This window comes from Triticum urartu, chromosome 2A (genome assembly GCF_056163025.1).
Source record: "Triticum urartu cultivar PI428250 chromosome 2A, HENAU_Tu73, whole genome shotgun sequence".
NCBI lineage: Eukaryota > Viridiplantae > Streptophyta > Magnoliopsida > Poales > Poaceae > Triticum > Triticum urartu.
Window position 1 is genome coordinate 515,385,741 of NC_141874.1, and position 25,700 is coordinate 515,411,440.

General features: G+C 42.0%; 1 protein-coding gene across 1 annotated transcript; it reads right to left on the bottom strand.

Annotated features, from left to right (window-relative positions):
* Positions 1-11,756: 11,756 nt before the first annotated feature.
* On the bottom strand, positions 11,757-17,661 carry LOC125538361 (DDT domain-containing protein). The gene is made up of 11 exons (XM_048701620.2): positions 17,416-17,661; positions 16,212-16,372; positions 15,892-16,064; positions 14,842-15,200; positions 14,693-14,771; positions 14,240-14,580; positions 13,739-14,149; positions 13,561-13,659; positions 13,262-13,423; positions 13,095-13,183; positions 11,757-12,235 (listed from the first exon to the last, which is right to left on the bottom strand). The coding sequence occupies exons 2-11, from the start codon at positions 16,322-16,324 to the stop codon at positions 12,049-12,051; spliced, it is 2,013 nt and encodes a 670-aa protein (XP_048557577.2). The 5' UTR covers positions 16,325-16,372; positions 17,416-17,661; the 3' UTR covers positions 11,757-12,048.
* Positions 17,662-25,700: the final 8,039 nt, after the last annotated feature.

The window sequence follows — 25,700 nt, forward strand, 5'->3', positions numbered from 1 at the left end:
TGGTGATATATATCCACCAAGAAGGATGTACACATGAAATAGTTACAAAAGGAAAGAATAAGATATCCAAACAGGAGTCATAAAATATACCAATGAGATCTTTGCTTGAAAGCATAGCACATGGCTTAATATTATCTTATTGTATATTAGTGAACTCCAAACACACAACCATCAAAGACAAGTCATTCATGTTGTCCAAAATAAATCAAAGTGAGAAATCAACATATGATAGCACACAAAGTTCAACATATGAACAAAGGAAAACTAATGAGCATATAAGATATGCATTGCACACATACTCATAGGAATATCTCACTCAAGTAGATATAGGATACTATAGACAATGAGATAACAAACTCCCATAACTCCATACAAACTAATAAGATGAACTCGAACAAAATGGTCTTTCGAGTTATCATTCGGCGTAGAAACCACATAAGTACATGATCATCTATACTAACACAAGCATAACATGAGAGATTAGAAATAAACACAATGCTTGGATAGCATATTATTGACATACCAATTAGATAGATCATCATGCAAAGCAACAACTGGAATAGCTTTAATCAAACGATTTTCCAAATATGATTTAAGATAACCAAGGGCAAAACCGCACAAGAATGCCATACGTGAACAAGGCATTGCAAGCCATGGCGATATAAGATAATCTCAAATATAAATTCTAAGTGGCATCCCTCAATTGTTCATATTAACAAGGATTGTGATATGCACAAAGCATATCACTCCCCCATAAGATGATGATCCATGTATTATCCATAAGAGGCAAACGAAACCCAACTAAGGATAATTAATGGATGACAATTTGAGTTTCAAATGAGCTTTACACACCACATAGTAACTAGATAATATTGCACTAACAATACTAGGTGGTATCCCACATATATACACATTTAAGGTTTGTGATATGCGTAAACATAGCACTCCCCCATAATGTGATGATCCATTAATATCTCAAAAGAGCCAAGGAAGATTCAACTAATGAAGCAATAAAGGCTCGAAACCACACACACAACTATACGACATGCATAACAACCTACACATGCTAGATAACACAAATCAAGCATACTAAGAGGCACAACATTAACAAATACATACTAGGTACAAAACCTAAACATGCATGGGGCTAGTAACTTTCAATGTAGACAATATAAATACAAGTTACCGCCAAGAGGAGCATTTGAATGACAAATATGATGATAATTCACTTGACTTGGTTTGAATCATAATGAATGGTGAGAATAATTTTTCTTTGTGAATTATCCAAGTCTCCAATGCCCTCCACACACCTATTGATCAAGTTTGATCTCGATGGTCCCCAACCACGTTGGGTCCTAAGAAGTTAGTAACAATAGGCTTGGCAACCCAAATGGTCTTATCCACTTTCAAACCACTTTGGGCACCAACATACTTGGCAAACATATTACCATCAATATCTTTCCTAAGTGAATAATGATCATTGATAATTGGAGGCTTAGAGATGTTACCGTTGGGACATGATGAAGCTATGTGTCCCTTCTTACGGCAAATATAGCAACATGTACTCCTCATTCTCTTATTCTTTACTGTCTCAACTTGGGAAGTAATAACATGGTTCATCATGGATAGTGGTCGTTCTTCAACTTGAGGTTGAACTTGAGATTGAGCTTGAGGCCGCTTCCCATGTAGCTTCCCTTTATAAGCCCTTTTCTTCAATGGACAAGATCTCACGTGATGTCCAACCTTTTTGCACTTATAGCAAGAAATGTTGGACTCGTTCTTGGCTTGGTCTTGCCCCTTTTTCTTGTTTATGGATTTCTTCTTGTTGGAGTGAAAACTATGTCCATCATCGCACTTTTCCAAGTCTTTCTTCAAACTAGTGACTTGGGCCTTGAGCTCATTAATTTCCTCTACATGGTTAGTTTCAAGACTAGAAACAAGAGGACTAGTGGAAGTATAAACTTCATGGTTAGAGCAACAAGACAAGGTAAGCAATTCATCATGAGGTGTATCAATATCATGTACAGAGGAAGTGCAAGGACTAGCACATGGAAATGAGGCATTTTGAGTAGAAGATGTGCTAATATCCACATGAGACTCACACGATTTTACCTTCGTGAACATAGCCTCATGAGCTAACTTTAGCCCATCATGAGAGATTAGAAGATCCTCATGAGTGCCCAAGAGCTTTTCATAACTTTCTTCCAATTTCCCATAATTGCTAGTTAGCAAATCAAGTTGAGTCCTTAGCTCAACATTTTCTTTCAACATTGGTGCTTCACACAAGATAGAGTTAGTAGCACAATCATCATTATCAATATGTGAGGAGCATGTAGAAACTAGAGACTCCGCATGAGTAGCTTGAAGTTCCTCATGAGACTTAGAGAGTTTGGTGAGCTCTCCTTTGACATTCTTGTAGCCAAGGTCAAGGTGCTCAAAATCCTCTTTAAGTTTACAATGAGTAACTTCAATCTCTTCTTTTAAAGACCTCAAGTCACTAAGACATTGATGAGCCTTAGCAAGTTCATCTTCAAGTTGTTCACTTTTCGCTTGCTCGTTAAGAAATAAGTCATTAAGTTTTTGAAAGCAAGCAAGAACATCTTGGAACCTTTTATAAGTGTTATCTTTAGCTCTATGAAGAGTTTTCCCAATCTCATAGAGATTTTGAGTCAAGTCATCATCATCATCATCCTCATTACAACTATCATCATTATCACTAAGAGAAGATGATACCTCGTCATTACCTCTTGCCATGAGGCACATGTGAACAAAGGGGGTGATGATGATTCTTTTGGAGAAGAGGGTTCTTCATCAATCAAGCATGCCTCATCTTTCTTGATTTCCTCTACATGGTTAGTCATAGAACAACTAGAGGAAACCAAATCATTTCTATCATGGCAACATGGGAGATCAAGCATATCATCAGAAATGAGCTTACCACCATCATCACAAGATATTTCTTCACTCACCATGTCATTACCTTGTGGCACGCCACATGATGGTGAAGTGGAAGATATTGAAGTGTCCAAGTAATTGGAGGTGGAAGCAATATAGAGTTCTTCATGATTTAAAAATGTGGAGAAATCCTCCATTAACTCCCCGAAATTCATCAATATTGGACCCACCATATATATCTTCAAGTTTGGTCCAAGCCTCATGAGCCGACTTGCAAGTCAAGATTTCCTTAAACACTTCGAAGGATATAGCTTGGTGAATGGCACTCAAAACTTGACTATCAAGATGCATATCCTCAAGTGATGGAGATTGTCCATCCTTTAGATTTGAATCCCCTACAACAACAATTTGCAAAGCATTTGGACCCATGGCCTGAAAGTGACAAAGCATGTGTAATCTCCACATAATGTAATTTTTTCCATTAAAACAAAATTTGTCATCGTGCACTAGTTCACTAGTCGGCATCGTTACTCTCTAGGCGGTGAAGCCTAATAAGGAGAGACCGGGCTCTGATACCAATTGAAAGGACCACGATGTCGCCTAGAGGGGGGGTGAATAGGCGTTTTAAAATCTTTTACGGATTTGGCTATATCCTAATGCGGAAATAAACTAAGCAGATACTTTTCAAGCACAAATCCTAAATATACTAGGCTCACTAAGTGCACCAACAACTTAGGATAAACAAGATGAGAACAACGAGGATATGAGTAAGCACAAGTAAGTCACACAAACTTACTCAATGTATATTACGAGATATGGAAATGAATAATACACACAACCACAAGTAAGCAATACAATATTACACAAATTGTATCACAATATATGGAATTGAATGATACAAGCAAGCTCAAGTAAGCACTACAAGCTTACACAAGTTATGTCACAAGATATGGAAATGAATGTTACAAGCTAGCAATTCACACTAAGCATAATATAGAACAATAGTAGAAAGTATGAATTGCGAATATAAAGTGTAGGCCTAAATAATCTCTTCAAGGGAATGGCCAACACAATATAATGAGGACAACAAGATATAGTGAATGCACGGTCAAGTGACCAAAGTAAACCACAAGTAAGGAGTTAGGGTTAGGGATAACCAAAGTCACGAAGACGAGGATGTATCTCGATGTTCACTTCCTTGGAGGGAAGCTAATCACCGTTAGAGAGGTGGATGTTACCACGAAGGCACACCAACGCCACGAAGGCTCACCCTATTATCCTTGAGATATCACCACAAAGGCGATTCTCATCCACTAGTGGTAGACCTTGAGGCGGCCTCCAAACCTTCACAAACTTTCTGGGGGACAAATCACAAGTTGATTCCTCACCAGAACACTCCTACCGCCTAGGAGTCTCCAACCTCCAAGAGTAACAAGAACAAAGGGGAAATGCTCAAGACTTGCTCAAATCACGAATTACTTTGGTCAAGAAAGGGAGAGGGAGTAGATCTATCACTTGATTGGAAAATCTCTCAAGAACTCTCACGAATCTCTCCGGGATCTAAGATTTGGTGTAGGAGAAGTGAGAGGGAGCCTTTTGTATTCTAGGGTTCATATGAATGTGTTGCTCAACCCTCTACCGGATTAGTAGAGGGGTATATATAGCAAGCCTAGAAAACTAGCCGTTTATGAGTAAGTGGTTGTGTTGGGCCGGACATCTGGCCAAAGCCCGGACATCTGGCCCAAGTTGGGGCCCCGAACATCTGGCCCAAGTTGCCGGACATCCGGAGGACACAACCAGCATTTCAACACGGTTCCTACGGCCGGATTTCCGGGCCAAGTCCCGGATATCCGGCCAACACAGAAACTGGAGGCGTCCCAAAAGTAAAACATCCATAACTTTCTCATCTGGACTGCGATTTTGATGATCTTGGGCTTGTTTTGAAGCTATGGAAAAGCTCCAGGTCCTCACATAGAGAACCACCCAAGATAAACCAAAATGGAGGATGCAAAGTATGCAAAGGTTAGATCATATATTTTGGGGAACCTAGTTGGCTATGGATTTATTTGGTATATAGGATATGAGTGGAATTGTGTTGGATAGGAGTAAAATATGCCTATGTTGGAATATGATGTGAGGAAGTAGAAATAGAAGATGTTGACTTGAGCAAATCTATCACTAACCCCTTTGATCCCCTCTTAATAGTGCGGGATCCCTATAACTCAAGAATCATAAAAGAACTATACTAGATAGCTTCCGGAAACTCATTCTTGAGCATATATCCTTTTCGATGGTCATCGATCCGCACAACTAAAGTCAAAGGAACTAATACCTTTGACTAAAGCATTCCAATTGAGCTTGATGTTGACCTTTATGCTTGGCTCAAGTCAGAGCGATGATCTTGATCATGAGACTTGGTGAAGGCTTCAAATAGCTCCCCCATAAGCCATGCGGGGAGCATTGCATTGTATTCATCTTCATACATTCATCACGTGATCATCCACAAGCTTCAAGCATGTAATCCTTCGGGATGGCTATCTTTAACTTGCCCTTGTCAACCATGATCATCAACACTTGATGCCATCCTCTCATGGACACTTGAGATCTCTCTCTCTCTCTCTCGATGCGAGCCCATGAGAATCACCTAACCCTCAAAACCATAGGCAACACATAGTATGGGTTAGTACACAGAGTGCAATTGATAATTTCTTATCATACCACAAGATCCTATGTGGTGTATCGTTTGCGCTCGTGTGTTGACCATTTAGAGTTTGATCTCCGAGCTTCATCTTGGTCAACCGATATCTCTACTCCATGTTTAATCTTGACGTCATGAAGGGTATGTTGAATTCTTCACTTGAATAGCTTTCTCAATCATGACTCAACACATGAGTCCATTATGATCATATCTTTGAGCCACTCCTAGAATTCATCATACAAATCATCCTTTTAAGATCTTGATCCATTATGGTTCAAACCATAGCTCTAAGCATCGCAACCCTTAAGATACTCCAATGAACTCCATTTTGATCATCTTGATGTAATTGTTGCTTCAAAGAAGTTGTCTTCCATTATTCTTCAATCATTTTTCAATGGGACTAACCTTCAAATGTATATCTCAATGCAAACATTAGTCCTATAGGATTGTTATTTAATTACCAAAACCACACATGGGACTACATGTACTTTCAATGTGGCGCCGCTCCGGCTCGCCGCCCGAGCCCAAATCAGGCTATTTAAACCGGCTGTCGTCCCTCGGCCCTAGCCACATTCACATTCTCCCTCTCCGTGCCACCAGCACGAGCCCATCCACATTCTCTCTCCCGCTCCGCCGCTCTTCCCACGCTCTTCGCCTTCGCCGTGGTTCGACAAAAGATAACCACGTATGTTGTACTCAAGCCGGAGTGCCGGTACCAGATTGAGCAGGAGATCTGGGTGAGGCGCGCCGCGTGCGGCGCCTGCATTGTTGTTCGGTTGCCTCCAGACTCGCCGGAGTCGGAGGAGGAGGAGGCGGATGGAGAGGAGCAGCAGCCGGCTCCAATGGAGGTGGTGGATCCGAAGGAGGACGAGGCGGAGCAGCTGGAGCAGGAGCTGGTGGCGACTCCGGGCTTCAACATGGAGGATGTGGAGGCGGAGTTCGCGGTCGCCCAAGCGGCTGAGATGGCGGAGCAGTAGGCCATCCGGGAGTCCATTCAGGATGAGGCATATATGGAGGCCAACCGGCAGTTCATCCGGCAGGAACGGGCAGCGACCGACGCATTCTTCGACGAACTTGACGCGGAGATGGAGGCGAAGGGCGACGCGGAGCAGCCGGAGTTGCGGTTGCCGCCCATGTACCCAGAGCCGGGCACGGAGATAGTGGATATCTCCGACAAGGATTAGGGTAGTATAGGTTATTTGATCTACATAGTACGTGCATTTCATCGGTTGCATGCTTTCACATGGATTTACGATTTTTAGTATAAGGTATTCAGATGCAGATGAGAAAATTTAAGGCCTGGCCGGATTTGATGTCCGCAGTTATAGATGCTCTTGTAGCTGCAACCGTACCAACATTGCAGCCCGTATGGCTCGCAAGAAAGCGGGTGAAAGTTCAGGAAACAAAACATCAATGAAAACTCAAATTGTTGCTTGAAAATTAGGCAATTTGCTAATCAGTTTTATAAAAAATGTGTTTTAGAAAGAAAAAAAAATATTAGCATTGTACCATGCAGAGCTCTAGTATAGTAGATGAAAACATGAACATCAACATCGCACATGTAGTAACAAACGTATATGATTAAAAAGTAGATCAGCATATGTAGCATGTATTGATCGGTCGTAAGTAAAGCAGTCGTGGCTGCTGCAGAGGCGATGTTGTTGATGACGGTATTGGTGAAGCAGTCGCTCATAGAGCTTCCCAAAAATCGGATTCGCTCTCTCCCAGTGCAGACTATGTTAGTGGCGTCAGCAGCGAGAGGAGATAAAAACACTAACTCGATTTAGTGTACCTTTGGCAGTTGCCGATCAGTCGTACATATAGTAGAACCGGACAACTCATAAACTGACCAGGTTTCCAACTCATAAACTTACTAGGCAGGAGAGCAAAAGATAAGATTGGATTTTGGTGGACTATCCACGTGCCTGTCTGCCCGAGCGCTGCCCGATGAGGCAAGCGCATGTGGTGTTATCTTTCTCTCCTTATACTTATCCTTTAGTGAAATGGAAAAACTCGATACAAGTTGGTCTCACACCACCTCCATTTTCGAGGTGGGACTAAGCTCCTGTTTGTTTCAGCTTTAGACAGCAGCATAAAAAAATAGAAGCTGAAACAAATATCTATTTAGAATCAACTTTGCCCGTGAAACTGTATGTAGATTCGGGTCATTTTCAATGCAAATGTCTGAAGCACGTCCAAGTGTATTTCAATGGCAAAGCTGATTCTAAGCTTCAATGGTAACTGAAACTGAAACAAAACCTAAAATTTGCACCTTCAGTCTTGTCATACATGGGCCTTTGAAATTTATTAAGAATTAGCAAACATGCACGTGCGTTGGAACGGAAAAGATAAACTCTCATGCAACCCTAGTGAGCTTGCTACTTTTTCTCTTTGTACCATCAACGCTGGTGGCCAATTGTCCACCTAATTACGACAAATGTGATAAATCTCAAGGTGGTGAGTTTGGTCATCACATTTTAGCATGCTCAAATTATTATAAAATAAGCATAGCTAAGCAAAAATTATGACAGGAGATTAATAAGAAACGAAGATCAGTCTCAAGGCAATGAGTTTGGTCAGTTGCCAAGCTCCTCACAGTGCATGTTGCGAACCAATTCAACACCAAAATGTCCATAACAGCGGAATTTATTCCTTTGTTTCATGTGCTGGGGATACAGAATATTCCTTTGTTTCCTGTGCTGAGGATACATAATTTAGTTTTCTTCTTTTTCTTCCCTTTTCTTAACTTCTTTCCTTCCTAGCCCACAATCTCATTTAATAATGAGATACTCTCTTCATCTGATTTAATTATCAACATCTTTGTTTATTGATTCTCAAGGAGGCTTCTTGCTTTTGCAGGCAACTCACGGACCCATTTAAATTAGCAGGAATTTGTGTAAAGAGGCGAGGTAGGATTGTCTAATAAGCAAATGAAACCCTCTCATCTCTAGTTCAGTTAGCCTTCTCTTTTATACTCTACATGGCTGATCATGAGATCGAGTCCCCATACAACTATTTCTTTTTTGTCCAAAAAAGGCCGCGGGATTGTTTATCCTGAAAAAGGGTGCGGGCAACGGACGGACTGAACCCAAATGAAAGCCCATTCTTATGACTTAGGCTAGTTGTAATGGTAGTATCATAGCTAGTATCATGCATGCCAACTATGCAATTTTGATGAGGTGTCATAGTCTTAAATGAAGAAGAGATGGTGGAATATCATATCATGATACCGTATCATAATAAATATTATGCTACTTTGTGTCATGCATGGCAATAAATAAAGTACTACATGATACTAATATATAATATTATGCATTAGGGAGGTAGTATTATACACTAGTATTATATGCATGATACTACTACATGATACTTCCCATTACAACCAGCTTTAGCGGCCAAGCTTTTTTGGGTCAAGTTTGGAGCGCGGGCGAACAGCTGGATGTGACCCTTCTCTCTAAGAAACTGCTAGATGCGGGCCGCCGGATGAACAAGCGTAGAGAGGCAACGTAGTACAAAACTTGAACGAATTGTTTTCTAGCAATGTGTTATTTCGACGCATGGACGCACAAAAAATTAGTATCTCTTGGATAAAAAAAATTCAAAGAAACCTACCTCCGATTATTAGTAATGAAAAATGATGAAAAATATATAGATATAGATTAGCTATTGAGCCAAGCCCAAATATTTCAAAAATTATTTGATGAACACCAGCAACCAAATGGAAGGAAAGCAACGATCTACATACACATCTCGCAAAAATAAAAAGGGAAACGGTTCGGTTCGGTGCACCGGCCGAAACTGGGCCGGTCCCTCCTCATCGCGCAACGCACACACACGTGGACCCACATGGCCGCTTGACCACCGCTCATCATAGAAACCTTATCCTTACCCCCACGCGAATATCTATCCAATTTCTTCCCCTGCCGCTCTTCTCTCTGTCTCTCAATCCCCACAATCCCAACGCCAGTGACTGTGCTTGAGGTGTGCCGAAGCCGACACGAGCGAGGAGCTGCGTCGATGAAGCGCCACCACGACGAGCTGCGCCCATCGAGCGAGGTCGTGGAGCGGCCAGCCTACGGCGGAGGCTGTTTGTGTCCTCGGCCTGACGACGATGCGCAGAGGGGATGCACTGGGACCCGATGCTGGAACCGGCATGGGGATCTGCTTCAACCAGCGCCGAGATTTCCTTCAACGGCGAGGATGGTGGTGGACGGCGACAACGGTTGCCGTCGCGGTAAATTGTTCTTTTTTTAATTTTTGTTGAAACTACTTTCGAATTTTGCTGGAACCATTTTCTCGATTTGCTGCAACAGGAGGGGACAATGTCGGGCGACCACGGCCGCGGGTGCCATGATTTTTGTTGCATAGATTTTTTGCTGGAACCAGCATTTTGACTTGTTGCAATCGGCAAGGATGGTGCTGGGACGGCGGCGACGACGTGATTTTTTTTGCTGCATTGATCTTTTTTCTTCTTCTGAGGAACCATTTTTCATTTTTGCTGGAACTATATCAATTTTTTGTTGGAACCATATGTGTTTTTTGCTGGAACTATATTAATGTATTTCGCTGGAATCATAGCATTTTTGCTGCAACCACATTATTATTTGCTGGAACCATATTAATTATTTGCTTGCTGCAACCACATTATTGTTTGCTGAAACCATATTAATTATTTGCTGGAACCATGTGTTTTGCTTTCAAGCTGGCAACCGACGAGCGGCGATGCCGACGGCGAGCGACGAGAGTTGGGGAACCATCGGAGCTTCCAGGCCGGCGCAGGCATGGATCGATAACACTTTTTGTGTTTTGTTTCCTTGTACGTGTGAAAAGGAAAAGGAGGCGAGATCTGACAGTTCGCTACTTCCAAAGCACCCGGCGCCTATCCTATCGTTGCCCAAATAAAAACGATCTGCTTACACATATCCATGGGAGGGACTCTCGATCGAACAACCAACATGACCGTGGCATAGACTTGCGCCGCCCTGCCTCCCACGCTCTGAGCATGGCCGTCTACGTACACTCCTCCCAGTCCCTCCAAGTTGGAGATACACCTGTGTTTAGTTTCCTGATTTGCATGTGGCTCGCACCCGCCATGTAAAATTTGGATGGTTTGGTAGGCTGCATGGGCTGGTGAGCCTGGTCCGTGGATGTAAAAGGAGGCCTCCCAGCCAGGCCGAGGAAAACGCAAGTATCTCGCGTTTCTCGCATGCAGGCTCTGGCTCGTTCGCTTTTCTTCTACTATCTTTCATCTCTTTGCCGCTAGACCAAACGCCGCCGTTGTCGTCCTCAACCAAACGCCGCCGTTGTCGTCCTCAACCAACGGTCGCCGCCGCCCTCGTCAAACTCTGTTGTCCTCGTTCAACCTCCACCAAGCGCTGCCATTGTCCTCGACCAAACGTCGTCGTCGTCGTCGACCGCCGCCGTGGTCCTCGACCAAGTGCTGTCGCCGTCGTCGTCCACGACTAAGGGTAGCCGCGCGCCGCCATCGTCCTCGATAAGTGTCTTCGCCGTCGTCCTCGACCAAGGGTAGCCGCTGCCGTCCTCGACCAAGTGGCGTCGTCGTCGTCCTGGACCAAGCGTCGCCGCCGCCGCTGTCCTTGACCAAGTGCCGTCGCCATCGTCGTCGACCAAGCGTTGCAGCCACCGTCGACCTCGACCAAGCATCGTTGCTGCCGTCCTCGTCCTGCCGTCTGGAGCCGCCGAGCTCCGGGTCTCGTCGCCCGGCGCTGCTGCGTCACAGCGTTCCTCACTGAAGGAAACGATCGGTTGCATTTGCACGGTGACTCGCGGCAATATCGGTCGAGTCTGCACAACTCGGCCAATCTATCTCCTCTGTTTCAGTTCAAGTGTGCGAGATAGCTGGAGCAGTGCAGTTTTGGTCATGATTGGCGGCTCGAGCGATGGATTACGTATTAGCCATCTGTCGCTGAAGTAGCTAGCAAACAATGATATGTCAAGCCCAACAAAATTCAGAAAAACCTGCTCGTAGTGCAGCAATATCATGCAAGTTCACCAAACACCCATCTCTACTCATCCTTGCATCAGCCCAACCAGGCCAGGCTCACCCAGGACGCCCCATGCAATGCAGCCTGTAGCTACGCAAGCAACCAAACACGCCCTAAAGCGTAGCTAGGAGCCAGCACACATCCAACAGTCAGCCATGGAAAACTGAAGACATACTCCTACATAATAATTGCACTTGTGAAAGGGCGTGGAAGCTGTCAAATCCACGACATAGAACAGATTCCTAGCTAACGATTTGTTTTCAGCATCGCCACTTCAGTACCAACTACAGAAACAAAGAAAACATCGACTCTACCAGGGGTCAAATTACATGCAGCTCCAGTTCGACTGCCTTAGTTTCCGAAAATTTGGCGCAAGAAATGAACCCCTACTACGGTTCAGAGTTGAGACAACAAATAGGCCATACAAAAAGTAGCCTATCCATCTATCAACTAAGTAGCTCGGTCATCTTTCGATCTGTTTCTCTTTTGAACAGGCTTCCATGTGTTGACATACTCGAGGAATGACGTAGAAGGGCTGTCCTTTGGATGAGCATGTACACGAGATGAACGCCGCAACACAGCCTCTTCAACTAACAACTGATGTGTCACCTCCTTCAATCTCTTCTCCACAGCATTACTATATTCACGAACAAAGGGAAAGCTACTTGTTAGTTTTGCTTCTGCGAACCTAAAGCCAGCTCTTGTCCTCAACAGTAGGTACAAGGGCAACGCAAAAGAATACTTATTCATATAGACAGAAAAACATGCGCAAGTGAAATAAACAACAATGAGTTGCGGTCTGGAAAACAGTTTTGCATGGACAGAAAAAAAAAATCATTTCATTTTCAGTGAAGAACGCTGGGCACTAATTTTTCTTTTTTGAGATTTCCATGGTTTGGCATTGGAAACTTTGGATAATTTCTACTCCACCCGGAATTAGTGTAGATACATCCATTTGGACGACAACTAATTCCGGACGGAGGAAGTATGTAATGAGATATCTATTTCAAAGGAATCAAAGGGCATCATTTAGGCCCTGAACCAGCCCTTTCACAAAAAATAGGTCAGCATGGCCTGACCAGTTTTCAGCGATGTCACAAAATTTGGTGCCAAGTTCTTCCAGATCCAGAATACAAAATTAGTGGTTTATGACACCCCCTTCTATAATACAGCCAAATATCATCGCAAAGGAATAAAATTGCGCTAAACAATAAAAGCACTATCATTCACATTGGTTAGACCAATCTAATGCTATGAAGTGCAATGTTCATTAAAGCAAGGTTGACAGAGGACAAGATCGTAAAATGCACAGAACAGAAACTAGGATAGATTCAAGATATTGGATATAAAATGTGATGATCTGCACTTCCTAGTGTCAACTACTCCTACATCTCTATTCTAAGAATCAACAGAAGGCAATCACCACACCACAAAAACAGTCCAATAGTACGAGATAAATTAAAGAATATAATAATAGAAGACTTTCAGTTCCATACCTTATCTTGTTGTAGAACTTGTCAAGCTGTTGTTTGAGTGCTCTCTCCCTTATGCCTTTAATGTTTAAAGACCCAATGAGCGCATCAAGCTGTTAATTGCAGAGTTAACATAGATTGTTGTACATAGAAAAGGAAGCAAAGAAATTTATACAGTAGCAAACAATCACCTCTTCCTTGGTGCTATAGTACCCCCACTCTTTGGAATCTGCACTTTCAACAAAAAGTCTTCCTTCACGCCTAAAAAACCAATACCTGTTATAGTATCTGTCTTTTCCAAGAGGACTAGTTCGTACTGATTGGTCCAGTAGTTCTTTCTCCAGATGCCTCCCCTATAAGCAGAGAGAAGCACTTTCATGAACAGTTTCAGCAGAGACATGCATGTACATATGTAAGAATTAACATGTGTGCATAAAAGGTTACATGGATTAAACTTAAAAGATATACTGATATATAGGTAGGTTCTCACCAGATGCAATTTCACATCTCCCATTTTGCTGGCGGGAGCGTTTTTCCTCTCCTTCCCTTCTTTTGCCACAAGCTGGCTATTAACATTCCCGTTGCCGTCCTGTACAGCATTTGTCTGATTCATTTCCTTTTCTGTTACATGGATTAAACTTAAAAGATATACTGATATAGGTTCTCACCAGATGCAATTTCGCATCTCCCATTTTGCTGGTGGGAGCGTTTTTCCTCTCGTTCCCTTCTTTTGCCACAAGCTGGCTATTAACATTCTCGTTGCCATCCTGTACAGCATTTGCCTGATTCATTTCCTTTTCTGTTGCCACTTCCATGATCAGCTTCTGCTCTTCCTTACTCTTTCTAGCAATCTCTCTTTTTTCTGCTGCAAGTGCATGTTGCTGATCAATGCGTTCGTCTAATTTCTCTTTTACAGCAATAGTTGCAATGGCTTCATCTACCAATTCCCGTAGGATTTCAAGTTTCAGGCTAGTGGGAACAAGACCATAGTGACCCCTCCGTACTGTTGATATGTTACTGGAGATACTTGTCATTTCCATGAAATCACATAGATACTCCTTCCAGGTGACTAGAGATACCTACATACAATATGATTCATGTTTCAGGGAACAGAATATGGTACACGTTCGCCCAGACTTAAATTTTGAATAATAAGAAGAAGAAATCACCTTTGATTTTCTGTTCTTGTTCTGGATAAACTCAAAATATTCGCCTTCATCATTAATAAGCAAATTGAGAAGTGCAGTGTGTATTTCCACAAGAAGAACAAGATTGGTTTCTTTGTGGCAAATTGCATTCTCCAGATCTGACAAGGAAAACGGCGACAAGCATAAAAGCCTCCCAAAAGACATGCAGAAATCCCAGACCATCAGGAGATCTCCCACAGAACTTATAGGGACTTTGAAATCTGTGGATGCTGGGCATCTCTTTGACAAAAGAGGGTCATCTGCCACCGGCTTTACTAAAAGATCATCGATTGGGTATTTAACTGGTACTACTTGCTCCTCATCTGAAAGTCACATGGAAAGTGAACAATAAGAAGCCAGTCAAACCTGTAGTAAAATGAAACCCATGGTAAAATACAAAGTGAAAGAGATGACATGAATATCTGCTTAATTCACCTTTCTTTGACCTTTTGCTGGCATCTTCTGCAGTCCCATTCGCTAGTCTTTTCCTTGCTTTGGACAATCCTTCACCATCCTGTAAGCCATGATGTATTAGGATCATAATAATAAGAGAGAGAATAAAGGAAACAAGAAAAGATGGTTACAATCATGTCTTTTGGAGGCTCAGTGGGTATGCCATATTTCTTTGCAAGATTCATATGTACGATCCATGGAGAGTTTTGTGATGTTGATTCCCTGACAAAAATCTTGAGCATATTACGACCACAAGGTGCTTTCTTGCGAATTAGATCGTCGGCTCTGAGAACTGAAGTGCTGGTAATTGCATTGTCTTGACCAATCCAGCCCACCTCATAGCTTGTGGTTTTACCTGAACCTATAACCTTCAGAATCTTGCAAGCAGCCTCCGAACCATCTCTTTTAGCATGTAATTCTAATCCTTCAAACAGATTCTCTTGCAGACTGCCATATATCTTGTTGACAAGGTCAGTTAAGTTAAGTGTACCTGAAGCAAATGCAGTGTATCCGGCCTTAAAAATATAACACAAATATTCTCACCTAGAAATATTCCGCGTTCTTCACTAAATAGAATAACATGTAGCATATGAAAATATCATAGACATAAACGATAGTTTGCGACAGCGTGAAAAATAGCCTCACTGCAGATTATTAACAGTATACAGATGACACAGCTAACTAAATGTGCAGTAAACCTATATGCCAGACTGTCAGTCGCATGGATAGATTGCCAGCCCTGAATTGGAAATTTATTACAGTGCACACATAAAATGAGAAATCAAATGTGATGAATCAATGGAGGAGAACATATCATCAATTTTATCCAGAAAGAATGTCTGAACAATCCAAAAGAAAACTGATGAAAACAAGTGGGACTTGTCAGTGAATATAAACAGAAAATCTCAAACACGCGAAACTCCTTACCAGCATAAAATTCTAAACATGCAATGATGCCACAGATAATCAATGTCAAACAAACAGCATTAGCTCAATGGCCTTTAAAAAAACATTTCCTAAATGTAACTTAGTCTAGATATACACATAACAAAATGCTATACCGTTTCTTTTTCAAAGGCCAACAATGTGCATCATAAAGAAATAAGGATTATAGCGAGACTGAAACATTATAATCATGACAAGTGCCGATAATGTCATAATCAGGAAAAGCTTGGCCCTACTGTATTGGATCATCTGGAGAACAGGAGACATAAGCTCTCTTGGCAACTGTTGAGCCTTCTCTGCAGACCGCTGCTCTGAGACCAAAGCTTCCTCATAGGTTAAATTAGATTTTCCAGACACCTTACATGTCCAAACCCTTTTACGGTAAAGGTTCAACCTATTCAGGTACTCCCTAATCAATAGTCAAGGATGCACACTGTTGCTGCAACATAGTCTATTGCAAACATAAAAGCTGCAAAATGTCATATTTTGTTTGGAAATTATGATTTATATCAGGTACAGATCAATTAATTGTGAACAGTTATATGTAAGAGGATACTGGTAATCTCGAAATATCTCCTTAGTAAATCGAACTTGGAACACCTTCTCCTTGGGATCCAAGTCCTTTGGTGGGTCCAGTAAGAAGAAAGGTGTCCTCTTGAAGAGAGGCATTTGGTCCTTGTAATACAACCTCTACAAAACGAATAATTCGTTCCACACCTGCAAAATTTAACAACAGTTACTGCATTCTCCTTCAGGAGAAACTCTAAGCCATCAAGAGCCATGCACCGCATATATGAAGCACAAGACAAGGAGCGGGTAATGTACAGTAGTGTTAATTGATACTAGCATTGGTTCATGGGTACAGTAACTTTTGTAAAAAAAATGCATGAAAGTCATGGAACAACAAATGGAAGAATAACATTGCTTCAACTCCAGCCTATAACTTTTACACTAATCACACAATGTCGTGTGTTAATCTTTTACATAAAGATTTAGAATACATCATGTACAAGCTAATCTCCTATGTAAAGATTAAAAATACATTCTGTAAAAGCTAATCTTCACTAGAAAAATACAGTAATCGGCTCATATCCGCTCAATGCAGCCGTACACGATGTCCTTGTGTTAAACCTTTTTGTACAAAGATTCAAAATACATTCTGTACAGTGCACGCTAATCCTCGCTAGAAAATACAGTAACCAGCTCATATTCGTTCACTGCAGCCGTAGATCTATAACATGACCCAAGTGCAACACTTGAAATCCAGCAACCAAGAAGTTCTACCATTTTTTATAACATCAACAAAATGCACTTCAGATTTACGGCATGGAAATGCGTCATGCCGCTTTCAACAAATGGCATGAAGATGCCACTCCGATTCGCAGAATCCAAGAACCAAGAAACACCATGAAAAAAAATCAACACCAATCACCCACCAACAGATCGCCAATTAATGGGGCGATTAATGGCGCGACCAAGCCTCCGCATCCCGACCGCCTAGCGAAACCACCATTCCGTACCCACCAAAACTCGCTCTTACCCCCCACACCATCACTGGATACCCCGAAGGGCCGCCCCCAAACCCTAGGCCGTCAAAGACCGGGCATGCCACATCCCACCGGCCGCCGCCTAGAAATCATCCTCGCGCATAACAGAACCCACTAATAACCCATCAAAAACACGGAGAGATCAGCCCGAACCGACGGTCCTGCGTCGACCGGCGTCATAAAACGACGAGGGCAAGCATTCCGGGGCCTCACCAGGGAGTCCGCCGATACGACACGGCGGGCGGCGAGGCTGGGGGTCCTCGGGGATCTGCGCGCGACGGCGGGGCTACCGTGGGGCGGGGCGGCGGGGGAAGCGGAGGCCGGAACCCCAACCGCCGCTTTGGCGGCGCGGGGGATTTTTGGCGCTCGCGTTTTCGAGCTGAGAAGCCGAATGAGGAAGGGGGGAACGGACGAGCGCCACCGGGGCTTCCACTCTCTCGGCGAAATTTCTAGGTTTTTTTCCCCTTTGAAGGAATTTATAGCGGTTTGATGGGGCCAAAGAAACGGCGGTTTCTCGGTGATTCTGTTTGGACATTTCCAGCGAGGTACCTCAGCTTTTTTGTTTTATTACTGGGGCTAGCTGAAGCTTTTGTATGGCATGACAAAATTTTGAAAAGCAGAAGTTTGATGAATTTTACACAAAACATTTTCATATAGAAAACAGATAGATGAAGTAATTCTCTTTGCTGCACATGCGATGTCGTTGACAACAATGTTGGCGAAGACAGGTCGAAACAGACGGCAACGGAGACAGCGGGATGCAGCGCTACGTGACTTTAAAGGAAGATGACCCGTGGTGACAAACCTGAGAGGTCGCGTGTACTGCTTCTTGAAAACCTAAATCGCACTTTCCCGATGAAGGATTAGAAGGTGGTAGATTTTGGAGACCTGATGTCCTGCTCGCCGGTGCACACCGGCGTTCGGGATGGAGTAGATTACGATGACGGCGCAAGGAGAAACCCTGACTCGATTTGGTGCATCTTTGGTGCTGGTTGATAGGTCATGTAAGTAGGAGAAACGAATAGTCTCATGCTGTGATCATGATCTAAATTGACTAGGTTTCTAACTCATAAAATTTCAGGTCAAAAAATCAAGAAAGAAAATGACTAAAGGAATATGCGCTCCTGCAAGGCCGCGGACCTGATTTTGGTGAATCATTCAGGCGCATGTTAATGGTGTTATGACCCAAGGGTGCCTCGCCATACCTAGAGTCGGCTTAAGTAGGCTGTCCCGAGGCCCCTTAGGTCGTTTTATGCCATGGGCCGTCATCTCGGCCTATGGGCCTAATAGAGAGGAGGGCTCAGAAAACTTGGAGCATATGATAAGGAAACCGACGTCCAGGATGTCTCCTCCATAACCCTAACTGACTATGATCATGTAAACCCTAGACTCATGTATCCATGTAAGTCGGGGTTAGGCTAGTCAATAACGATGAGAACCATAGATTACTCTCAATCAATCATCACCATTGTACACCCCTATACTCTACCAATACATGTCGGTGCTAAAAACGACGGATCTCGGGTAGGGTGTCCCGAGTTGTAGGTCTAGGAACAATGGTAACAGGGGACGAAGGGAGACAGTGTTTATCTAGGTTCGGGCCCTCTCGAAGAGGTAAAACCCTACGTCCTGCTTTGATTATATTGATGTGATGGAGTACATAGTACAAGATGATTTACCTCGAGATTGTATGATTGTGTTCTAAACCCTAAGGCTGGTAATAGTGCCTCTGACTAAAGCCCACGGCTTGTATATACACCGGGGGTACTGTCGTGGAATTGTCACGGCATATGTCCTAGTGTGAGGACTTAGTCGTGGAGCCATCGCGATGAGGTTAGCTTAAAGGGGTTAACCGGGACAAAGGACATGAGGAGTTTATACTGGTTCGGCCCCTTACGATGAAGGTAAAAGCCTAGTCTAGTTTGTAGATGGTATTGCTAGGGTTCCGATGAGCAAGGAGCGAATACGCTTGACCCGGCTCTCGATCTGTTGTTTCTTGTCCTAAGCCGCCGCTAGGTCGTCCCCTTATATACACGGGTTGACGCCCTGCAGGCTACAGAGTCCCGGCCTGCTTATACAGCGTATCCGGCTCGGTGACCTTTCTTACGTGCCTTACAATACAAGTTTACATACACGGCGGTTTATATCCATGGGCCTTAAGCCGCCTTCGGGTCTAGGCCCTCTACCAAGCCTATCTATGAACTGCCGTATGATCTTGGGCTTCATTGTGATGAATCGTCATAGGGATGACCCGGCCCCTCCTGGGCGGGTTATACCTAATAGTTACATGATAACCCACAAGTATAGGGGATCGCAACAGTTTTTGATAAGTAAGAGTGTCGAACCCAACAAGGAGCTAAAGGCAGAACAAATATTCCCTCAAGTTCTATCGACCACTGATACAATTCTACGCACGCTTGATGTTCGCTTTACCTAGAACAAGTATGAAACTAGAAGTACTTTGTAGGTGTTGTTGGATAGGTTTGTAAGATAATAAAGAGCAAGTAAATAAAAGGTAGGGGCTGTTGTAAGTAAAGAAGCAATAAAGTAAATATAGCGAGTGTGGAAAAGTGGTGGTAGGAGTTGTGAAATTGCCCCTAAGCAATTGACTACTTTACTAGACCGATAGCAAGTTTTACGTGGGAGAGACCACTGCTAGCATGTCATCCCTGACTTGGAATTCTATGCACTTATGATTGGAACTATTAGCAAGCATCCGCAACTACTAACGTTCATTAAGGTAAAACCCAACCATAGCATTAAGATATATTGGTCCCCCTTCAATCCCGTATGCATCAATTTCTATGCTAGGCTGAAGTTTCTGTCACTCTTGCCCTCCAATACATAGTCCTATCAATCATACAACTAACCCTATGGTGTGATCCACGTGCGCGCTCATATGATGGGCACCAAAGGACAGCAACATAACCACAAGCAAATTAAATCAATTATAGCAATTCATCAACCACCGATAGGACAACGAAAATCTACTCACACATCATAGGATGGCAACACATCATTGGATAATAATATAAAACATAAAGCACCATGTTCAAGTAGAGGGTACAGCGGGTTGCGCGAGAGTGGACCGCTGTAGATAGAGGGGGGAAGGTGATGGAGATGTTGGTGAAGATGGCGGATGTGTTGGAGTAGATCGCGGTGATGATGATGATGGCCACGACAGCGTTCCGGCGCCACCAGAAGAGAAGGGGAGAGGGGGGCCCTTCGTCTTCTTCTTCCTTGACCTCCTCCCTAGATGGGAGGAGGGTTTCCCCTCTGGTCCTTGGCCTCCATGGCATGGGAGGGGCGAGAGCCCCTCCGAGATTGGATCTGTCTCTCTGTCTCCCTCTGTTTCTGCGTTCCCAGATTCTACCCCTTCACCGTTTTATATATTCTCAGAGATCTGTAACTCCGATTGGGCTGAAATTTTAACATGATCTCTATCCGGATATTAGCTTTCTTGCGGCGAAAGGAGGGAATCAACCAACATGCAACAAACAGGAACTGGCACTAGGCACTGGATCAATATGTTAGTCCCAAAAATAGTATAAAAAGTTGTCAAAAGTATATGAAAGTTGTAGAATATTGGCATGGTACAATCAAAAATTATAGATACGACGGAGACGTATCAGCATCCCCAAGCTTAATTCTTGCTCGTCCTCGAGTAGGTAAATGATAAAAAAGATAATTTTTGATGTGGAATGCTACCTAGAATAATCTTGATCATGTAATCTAATCATGGCATGAATATTAAGACACGAGTGATTCAAAGCAATAGTCTATCATTTGACATAAAAACAATAATACTTCAAGCCCACTAATAAAGCAATTATGTCTTTTCAAAATAACAAGGCCAAAGAAAATTATCCCTACAAAATCATATAGTCTGGCTATGCTCCATCTTCACCACACAAAATATTCACATCATGCACAACCCCGATGACAAGCCGAGCAATTGGTTCATACTTTTTAACGCGCTTCAGCATTTTCAACCCTCACGCAATACATGAGCGTGAGCCATGGATATAGCACTATAGGTGGAATAGAATGGTGGTTGTGCAGAAGACAAAAAGGAGAAGATGGTCTCACATCAACTAGGCGTATCAACGGGCTATGGAGATGCCCATAAATAGATATCAATGTGAGTGAGTAGGGATTGCCATGCAACGGATGCTCTAAGAGCTATAAGTGTATGAAAGCTCAGACTGAAAGCTAAGTGGGTGTGCATCCAACTTGCTTGCTCATGAAGACCTCGGGCATTTGAGGAAGCCCATCATCGGAATATACAAGCCAAGTTCTATAATGAAAATTCCCACTAGTATATGAAAGTGATAACTCAAGAGACTCTCTATATGAAGAATATGGTGCTACTTTGAAGCACAAGTGTGGTAAAAGGATAGTAACATTGTCCCTTCTCTCTTTTTCTCTCATTTTTTTATATATATATTTTTGGGCCTTCTCTTTTTTTGGCCTTTCTCTTTTTTTATTTTTTTTATTTTTTTGTCCGGAGTCTCATCCCGACTTGTGGGGGAATCATAGTCTCCATCATCCTTTCCTCACTAGGGCAATGCTCTAATAATGATGATCATCACACGTTTATTTACTTATAATTCGATATTACAACTCAATACTAGAACAAAGATATGACTCTATATGAATACCTCCGGCGGTGTACCGGGATGTGCAATGATCTAGCGTAGCAATGATATCAAAAAATGGACAAGCCATGAAAACATCATGCTAGCTATCTTACAATCATGCAAAGCAATATGACAATGAATGCTCAAGTCATGTATATGATGATGATGATGGAAGTTGCATGGCAATATATCTCGGAATGGCTATGAAAATGCCATGATAGATAGGTATGGTGGTTGTTTTGAGGAAGGTATATGGTGGGTTTAAGGTACCGGCGAAAGTTGCGTGGTACTAGAGAGGCTAGCAATGATGGAAGGGTGAGAGTGCGTATAATCCATGGACTCAACATTAGTCATAAAGAACTCACATACTTATTGCAAAAGTTTATTAGCTCTCGAAGCAAAGTACTACTACGCATGCCCCTAGGGGGATAGATTGGTAGGAAAAGACCATCGCTCGTCCCCGACTGCCACTCATAAGGAAGACAATCAATAAATACCTCATGCTCCGACTTTGTTACATAATGGTTCACCATACGTGCATGCTACAGGAATCACAAACCTCAACACAAGTATTTCTACTAATCCACAACTACCCACTAGCATGACTCTAATATCACCATCTTTATATAGCAAAACTATTGCAAGGAATCAAACATATCATATTCAGTGATCTACAAGTTTTATGTAGGATTTTATGACTAACCATGTGAATGACCAGTTCCTGTCATCTCTCTAAATAGATATAAGTGAAGCAAGAGAGTTTAATTCTTTCTACAAAAGATATGGCCACGCTCTAACAAATATAAGTAAAGCAAAAGAGCATTCTACAGATGGCAGTTTTCTATGTAAAGGGAAACAGGCAATCCAAACTTCAAATGATATAAGTGAAGCACATGAAGCATTGTATAAAGCCATACTCAAAAGATATAAATGAAGTGCATAGAGCATTCTATAAATCAACCAAGGACTACCTCATACCAGCATGGTGCATAAAAGAAAAAATGAAAACTAAATGCAAAAGATGCTCCAAGATTGCACATATCGCATGAACGAAACGAATCTGAAAACATACTGATACTTGTTGAAGAAAGAGGGGATGCCTTCCGGAGCATCCCCAAACTTAGACGCTTGAGTCTCCTTGAATATTTACTTGGGGTGCCTCGGGCATCCCCAAGCTTGAGATCTTGCCTCTCTTCCTTCTTCTCACATTGAGACCTTCTCGATCATCGAACACTTCATCCATACAAAACTTCAACAGAAAACCCGGTAAGATTCGTTAGTATAATAAAGAAAATCACTACTCTAAGTACTGTTGCAAACCAATTCATATTTTGTTTTTTTATTGTGTCTACTGTAATATAACTTTTTCATGGCTTAATCCACTAATATGAATTGATAGTTTCATCAAAACAAGCAAACTATGCATCAAAAACAGAATCTGTCTAAAACAGAACAGTCTAACAATCTGAACATTCACCATACTTCTGATACTTGAAAAATTCTGCCAAAATTAGGAAAAATAAACAATTTTTATAGAAAGACAGTGCAAAAAGTACCAGAACCATTTGAAATTCCAGCTAAAAATGTAAAATCGCGCACTACAGCTAAAGTTTCTGTCCTGCACCGTACAAACCATCAAGCAAATGTAAACATCCTAAAGGCAAACATTGGCACATTATTTTTATAATACAATGGAATTGTACAAGGGGATAATTATTTTTGTTGAAAAGTTTCTATAATCAAGATTCACAAAGTTGCCGTGAGCATGAACAAAGTTCAAGGAGCTCTCCCACTTCAACAATGCTTGTCTTTCTCACTTTCACTTTCCTTTTTGAAAAAGTTTTGGGTCCCCCTCTTTATTTTTGTTGTTTTTAAACTATATGAAAGCACTCAACAGAAATAAATGACTCCCTAAAACTTCCGAGTTGTCTCCCTGGCGGCGCTTTCTTTAAAGCCATTAAGCTAGGCATATAGTGCTCAAGTAATGAATCCATCCGGATCCCAAGGTATATCAAAGCCAATTTTAATTAACAATGATTGGTAATTTAGTAGTGAGCACAAAGCAACATATATCATGTAACTACGAAGTCTAACTCTCTTCCTATGCATCGGCATGTCATAAAAGAACAATTCATGCACACATAGTAAAGGCCAATGCATAGTATAAACAGTTTCTTGCAATTTTATCATATTGGAAACATAGAGAGGTGAAGATATAGTTCCTCTCTCATAATAATTGCAAGTAGGAGCAGCAAGCACATGCATATTATATTCATCAAAATCATCAAGTGCAACGGTATAAGGAAACCCACCAATATAATCCTTAATAAGGGTAAACTTCTCCGATATAGTGTAGTTGGGAGAATTCAAAAAGATAATAGGACTATCATGCGTGGGTGCAATAGCAACAATTTCATGTTTAACACAAGGAACTATAGCAAGTTCATCTTCATAAGCATAATTCATATTGGCATCTTGGCCACAAGCATAGCAAGCATCATCAAAAAGGGATATTTCAAAATAATCAACGGGATCATAGCAATTATCATAGCATTCATCCTTCGGTAAGCATGAAGGGAAATTAAACAATGTGTGAGTTGAAGAGTTACTCTCATTAGAAGGTGGGCACGGGTGATCAATCCGCTCTTCCTCCTTTTGTTCTTCGCTCTCCTCCTCATCTTTTTCATCCAATGAGCTCACAGTTTCATCAACTTCTTCTTCCATAGATTCCTGCAAAATATTAATCTCTTCTTGGACAGCGGAGACTTTCGCAATAAGTGCATTAATATCGGAATTGTATTCATAATTCTCATAGCAATATTTAAGGATAGCTAAATTTTCAGGTCTATAAACCGAATCATCAAAATCTTCAAACTCTTTAAACATAGATTCAATTTCATAAGCACCCATAAAAGCAACAAATTCTTCTATTTGTTCCACATCATAGTAATCATATATACCATTAGCATAAGAAGCTAAGGTTTTATTATCATTAAATTCGCATAAAAAGGGAAGGTGTGGAGCCTTCATCCTAGAGCAACAAGTATAATCATATCTCAAGCATAGTTGCCTAGCATACCAATTCAATATATGAATTTGATCCCATAATAGTTTCCCTTTTTGTGTTAAGCAGTAATCCCTAAAGTATTCACGTTGATCCAACGTTACTCCCATTACATAATTGAATGGGGTTTTCTCAGGATTATTAAAGTAGTACATAATATCTTCCACATAACCAGCATCGAGGGTTTTAGGAGGTTCCCCATCTCCATGAGCAGAAAGTACACCTAATTTTTTTGGTATTTCGTGTTCCATATCCATAACTAAAGATAAAGAACAACTAAGAACAGCAAATAAAAATTACTTAGTGACAAAGCAAACAAGCACACACGAGAATATTCACCCCACGCTATTGCTCCCCGACAACGACGCCAGAAAAAGGTCTTGATAACCCACAAGTATAGGGGATCGCAACAGTTTTTGATAAGTAAGAGTGTCGAACCCAACGAGGAGCTAAAGGTAGAACAAATATTCTCTCAAGTTCTATCGACCACCGATACAATTCTGCGCGCGCTTGATGTTCGCTTTACCTAGAACAAGTATGAAACTAGAAGTACTTTGTAGGTGTTATTGGATAGGTTTGCAAGATAATAAAGAGCAAGTAAATAAAAGGTAGGGGATGTTGTAAGTAAAGAAGCAATAAAGTAAATATAGCGAGTGTGGAAAAGTGGTGGTAGGAGTTGTGAAATTGCCCCTAAGCAATTGACTACTTTACTAGACCGATAACAAGTTTCATGTGGGAGAGGTCACTGCTAGCATGTCATCCCTGACTTGGAATTCTATGCACTTATGATTGGA

Bases quoted from the DNA above. Each gene is read 5' to 3' on its own strand.
- LOC125538361 (XM_048701620.2), bottom strand. From the start codon at position 16,324: ATGCCTCTCTTCAAGAGGACACCTTTCTTCTTACTGGACCCACCAAAG. The intron at 16,065-16,211 runs GTATCCTCTTAC...ACTATTGATTAG, and splicing joins GAGATATTTCGAGATTACCA to GGAGTACCTGAATAGGTTGA. The intron at 15,201-15,891 runs GTAGGGCCAAGC...CATTTGCTTCAG, and splicing joins TCTCCAGATGATCCAATACA to GTACACTTAACTTAACTGAC.